The 6,000-nt window shown below is 37.3% G+C and overlaps 1 protein-coding gene across 2 annotated transcripts in view; it reads right to left on the reverse strand.

Annotated features, from left to right (window-relative positions):
* Positions 1-4,638, reverse strand: part of LOC149245138 (transcription factor GTE6-like) — a 229,504-nt gene extending 224,866 nt beyond the window's left edge. The window contains exons 1-2 of one of the 2 annotated variants that reach the window (XM_089457671.1): positions 4,336-4,638; positions 3,618-4,166 (exon numbers count right to left, since the gene is read on the reverse strand). In XM_089457671.1, the coding sequence (XP_089313797.1) occupies positions 3,618-3,761 (144 nt within the window). In that variant the 5' untranslated portion in view covers positions 3,762-4,166; positions 4,336-4,638. Of the gene's footprint in view, positions 1-3,617; positions 4,199-4,335 lie in introns of both variants that reach the window. The other variant, XM_089457670.1, reaches the window with a different exon arrangement.
* Between the last annotated feature and the right edge of the window lie 1,362 nt (positions 4,639-6,000).

Consider the following 6,000-nt stretch of genomic DNA (forward strand, 5'->3'; position numbering starts at 1 on the left):
AAGTGGGTTTACAAGTACAAGTATAAAGCTGATGGCTCACTTGACAAGCACAAAGCCAGACTTGTGGCAAAATGGGCCACCATCCGGACACTCTTTGCCCTAGCAGCTCAAAACAGTTGGAAATTCCATCAAATGGATGTAAAAACTGCTTTCTTGAATGGAGATCTAAAAGAGAACGTTTTTATGTCCCAACCTAAAGGATTTGTTGTGAAAGGACATGAACATAAAGTGTGCAAACTTGTGAAATCCTTGTATGGCCTCAAACAAACACCAGGAGCCTGGTATGAAAAGTTAACTGAGCATCCTCTGAAACTCAATTTCAAACATTATGATCTTGATGATGCAACTCTGTTTGTAAAGAAGGTTGGAAAAACAGTTGTATATCTTGTGGTATATGTAAATGATCTTTTGATGACAGGGAACAATGAAAGCTACATTTCATCCATAAAGAGGGAATTGAAGAAAGGTTTTGAAATGACTGATTTGGGCTATGTTCATTACTATCTTGGTATTGAAGTAACTCAACATCCGAAATCCATATTCCTTTCTCAAAAGAAGTACATTGGAGATCTGTTGAACAGGTTTGGCATGACTGAATGCAATCCTCTGACTACTCCAATGGAACAAAACTTAAAGCTCACATCCATTGAAGGAAAAGAATTTGAGGATGCAAAAAAGTATAGACAGCTTGTAGGAAGTCTCAACTACCTGACTACTACCAAACCAGACATTTCATTTGTTGTTGGAATCCTCTCCAAGTTTATGCAAAAACCTTGTGAGGGACATTGGTCTGCTGCAAAAAGAGTTCTAAGGTACTTGAAGGGAACTCAAGACTTTGGAATTAAATATACACAGGTGGGCGACTTCAGCTTGATTGGATACTCTGATTCAGACTTCGATGGAGATAAAGAAACAGGGGTATCTACTTTAGGCTATGCCATGAGTCTTGGATCAGGAGTTGTCTCCTGGAGATCACGCAAATAGTCAGTCCCAGCTGATTCCACAACAGAGGTAGAATACGTGGCAGCAGCTGAAGCAACAAAAGAAATTGTGTGGCTCAAGAAAATTCTTGAAGATTTGCAGGTAAAACAAGTACAATCAACTCCACTCATGATTGACAATACATCTGCAATAAAGTTGGCCAAGAACCCAAAGTTCCATGATCGAACAAAGCACATCAATACTAAATATCATCTGATTCGACATCATGTTGAGGCCAAAACAATCCATCTCCGCCATTGTTCCACTAATGAGCAAATTGCAAACATCTTCACCAAAGCACTTGGAAGAGAAAAGCTTGAAAGATTCAGAACGATGCTTGGACTCACCAACACTCCTTCAGATTAAGGGGGGGAATGTTGACACCTAATCTTAAGGATTGGGTGAATAGTTGTAATTAATATTAATGTAAATAAATAACAGAGAAAACAGAGAGTCGAGAGATGAACCGAACAATCACTCCCTATTGTATATAACAATGAACTACCTAAATGAATAATATAGAGAGTTTTTGTTTTGAGGAGTTATATCCCGGTCTGACACAGTTCAGTTTGGGATTCATTACAATGCAGAAGCATCTCCTCTATTGGTTGGTTTCACTGATTCTGATTGGGCTGGTGGCCCTGATGATCGGAAGTCTACTGCAGGTTATGTGTTCACTCTTGGTTCAGGACCTATTACATGGGCTTGCAAGAAACAAAGTGCCCTTTCTCTTTCTTCAGCAGAAGCAGAGTATCGTGGTGCCATAGAAGCTAGTAAGGAAGCCCTGTGGCTTCGTCAAATCCTGTCAGAGTTTGGCTTTTAGCAGCAGCGTCTGACTACACTTTGGTGTGATAATCAAAGTGCCATTCAACTATGCAAAGGTCCAGTCCAACATCAGTGCAGCAAACACATTGAACTGCACATGCACTTCATCAAAAAGCTCACTCACGACCATGTTCTTGAAGTGCAATATTGTTCAACAGATGATCAAGTTGCAGACATCTTTACAAAGGCTCTCACAGAGGCGAAGTTTACTAAACTTCGATTTATGGTTGGAGTTCAAGAAATTATCACTAAGGGGGGATAGGCTCTAATGCCTCCTTCCTTCTCCTATTGTGTCATATTTGTACATCCTTCAATCCTATCCCAAGTTGTTCTTAAGGCTCTCACAGAGACGAAGTTTACTAAACTTCGATTTATGGTTGGAGTTCAAGAAGTTGTCACTAAGGGGGGATAGGCTCTAATGCCTCCTTCCTTCTCCTATTGTGTCATATTTGTACATCCTTCAATCCTATCCCAAGTTGTTCTTAAGGGGGGGTGTTAGGATATTCCAATACATAGGAAATAGTTAAGTATAACTTGGTTTAGTGTAGAGTTAGGTAAAGTGTGTTTCTTTTCTATGTACTTTTGTAACTTACAATCCGACGGTCACGATATGTAGTGATCCGACGGTTCATTCTCTCCTCGGTATTACCGACACGTGATCCGTGGCTTAACACCTGATTGCTCCATGATCTCTATTTAAAGAGTATGAAGGGTCATTTGTAGGGTAACCGTTCATGAGAGAAGCTTATGTAAATTTTCATTCTTTTATTAATAAATTGCCTGAAGTGGCCGCGTTGGCTCAGGTCGTGGACTGTTTCCCTCTTTGAGGGTTTTAACCATGTCAACAATATTGGTGTATTGATCTGTGATTTGTTTGTGAGCGGTGTCCTTTGGTGTTATGTCTGAGGAACTTACCTTGTAAATTCCTAAGTGGAGACTGGAAAGACATTGGCCCTAAGCTAGAAGCAGTAGAATGCATCACAAATTGAAACGAGAATATTATTGAAGACGGTCTAGAATGATGAGGAACAAAATGCTATGTCAGTCTTGCAGAATGTGGACATAAAAATGGAGTTCCTAGGCAAACTTGTGAAGAAAAATTCTGATCATAAATTCTGATCATACGAGTAAGAGAATCTCAGTACGGGAGTCCACGGTCAAAAAGTGAGACCCCGGTTATCAACAACAAGCTTCGCATGATCAATACAGACCAGGGAATTAATAGTTCAAGCATTAGACAGATCCACTGAGACCTGACAAACCTAAAGGTCACAGTATCAAGTGACATTGAAACCACTCCTGAAGACTCTTCTGGCAGGCAACTCTCCATTCTGCGAAAGGAGGAAAATCTGGAAAAATTGGATACCCACCATTAGTCAGGCACGGCACCTTCATCCAGATAAACTACTATTCCAGACTGTTAAGGGCCTGTCTATCTTTCTGGTTTTCTATTATCCTATGGTCAATGATGGCTTTGTCTATGCCAACCAGAAGAACCAACGGCAAAACTTTAAATGCATTCTGGTTTCCTACAGTACTGGACAGTCACGTCATCTTGCTTAATTGCTAGTAAGTTGGATAATAGTAAGCTGAGGCTCACCATCCTACTCTCTGTTTTGGACTGGTATCCCTGATGAGGGAAGCTGTGGATGTAATACGCATGTCTTTGGTTTGTATTGATCACCTCTCCATATGCGAAAATTAAATAAAAACCTTTTTCAAGCCAAAAATAGGTCGCAAGAAGAATTTTGAACAAATTACCAGGAAATTTAAAGGGTAGGGAAAAAGAAAATTTAAACGACTACCCTCACCTGTTCCACTTTGGAAGTGATGTAATCAACCTCTTGCCTCAATCTTTCCTTCTCAAAATTCTCATCCTCTTCTTTCTCCTCGACTCCTGCCTTGACGTCTTGGACAGTGTTTTTGGCTGAACCATCAGCCAGTGTCGAATCCATCCTGCTAAAATCCAGCTGCAAAAATCCTCTAACTCACTGGCTCGGTAAAAATAACTTTTTACAAACACCTTACATGGTCGAGCCTTTCTCTTATGTGACAATCCGTTAACATCTAACAAAATACCCTGCCCATTCACATTCCCATTCACTGTACCTCTAAAATCTGACTTCGCGAGTTGAAATCAAAATTACGGCCAATATTTCGGCTAGGTGAAATGTAATGCCCTAATGCCGAAAAATTTAACCCTTTCTGCGAAATTCATCTACAGATTAGTTCTCCACTCTTCCTGAACACTAGTCATAAATAAACCTTCACGCAAAAACTGTACCCCGAATTTTGCTGAATTTCTGTCTGCTCAGAATTTCCCTTCGCTGAAAACCGGATTTTAAAAAGTGTCCACAAATCTGCCAAGAGACCTCAAATTATACCTAAAACACTGCAGATTTTACCGAGACATTCATCAGAAAAATTAATGCTTCCAAATTACTCCATCTATTGGACTGAGAAAAGCGTTAAAATATTAATTTCTGAACCATGTTTTTGCAAAATTGGACTGAGATTCCCCTATCATACCTGTGAAAGCAGGTTAAACTGCGGCATTGAAAGAGTAGGAGTAAAATTCCAACGCTTTGTCTGAGCTCGACCCTAAATATCTTCGTAGTGTTCACTCAACTATCAATGGCTGTATTTAATCATGTGTATCGTTTTTTTATGGTTTATGTGGGTTTTCGATACTGGACAAAGCAACCTTGCGACGATATTTATGGGGAGCGTAGAGCCAAGAATTGGAAGTCCTTGTAAGGACAGGTGCACTGCAACTAATTGATTTTAGTCAACCAATATTGACCTCCGTAACGAAGTTCAATATGGAAAAAAAGACGTTCGGTGTGAAGTGTTTAAATTTTTGCCAAGTTAAGCCCCACTTCCTTCAAGTTATAGGTTTGTATGCGTTTTCTTTGTTTGATGTTTAGGTTTCTATGAATTTTAACATGTTATACTTCTTCGGATGTATGGGATAGCTTAATGAGGAGTTATTTACCATGAGGTTTTAGTAAACCATGAAAAAAGGTTTTTATGAATTTTAAGATGTTACATTATGGTAAAATATAATATTTAAATTTTTAATTAGTGGTTTTAAATTAGTATATATTTATTTTAATTTTTTAGATCAAATTTATCAATATGTAAGTTTCTTTAATACAAAATTTGAGAAAATGTAAGATTTATATTTTTAGAGATTTGATTTTTTTGGATTTTTTATAAAAATTGGCTTTTAATAAATCTAATGTTAAAATTGATCTATCTTAACTTTAAAGAACACAATAATAAAATGTTTTGACTATAAGAAATTTTTAATTTTCACTTGTTTTATATAATATATATGATATTAGCCCACAAGGCGTAGAATATGTAGTGATGGGGATATGAAGTCACCGGTTCTAAACTCCGTGGGCAAAAATCCAATCATGTTGAGGGTTGGTGTGGCCCAATCTCCAGGTGATTTTGTTGGCTTAGATGCCCCTGGGTTGTTGTTTATCAAGCCATAAGTGAAGCCTGAAATAATCGGTAGAGAACTCACGCAACTTGACAAACAAAAAAATAATATATATGATATTAAAATCTTTTACTCAACATCCATATTGAAATATGTAATTTATAGCTCACATTTAAAAAACAAAAATTGTTATTAATACTTTTTTAAATATTATATATGAATTTCATATTAAAAATGGAATAAATTACACATCTCCCTCATTATGGAAAGTGAAAAAATAAAAAATCATTTTATTTTTCTCTATATCAAGTTGATATAAAATTATGTTACTCCGTGTGGATCTACCAAGCCCTGAGAAGGATCAAGTTTATTTTTACTATAAAAGAAGTTTGCACCTTAATAGATTTGATCCCTGTTCTAAGTTGGTAGTGTGTGTGTGTGTATATATATATAAGAATAGCATGGGCAAAACCATGGGTTCTCAAAACCTAGAGCCAAAAAACGACCAAAAATAAATTGATTATTTTGCTCAATTTTATTTTAATTATTAATTTTATTGTTTTATATTCTTTTATTTTACTTTGATTTCATTTTTATTTGTATATAATTTGACTAAGTCAAAATGTTTACAAGACACTGGAGGTTCAAGCGGATAGAGTTCCCAAAGGCACGCCGCTTTGGAACCTTTGCAGAAAAGGGCTTGCCACCTTCCAAAACCAACTTTACAGGGTGCCTGGAAACGG

This window comes from Pinus tabuliformis, chromosome 7 (genome assembly GCF_031772625.1).
Source record: "Pinus tabuliformis cultivar Carrire ecotype Pingquan chromosome 7, CPIR1, whole genome shotgun sequence".
In the NCBI taxonomy this organism is placed as follows: Eukaryota; Viridiplantae; Streptophyta; class Pinopsida; order Pinales; family Pinaceae; genus Pinus; species Pinus tabuliformis.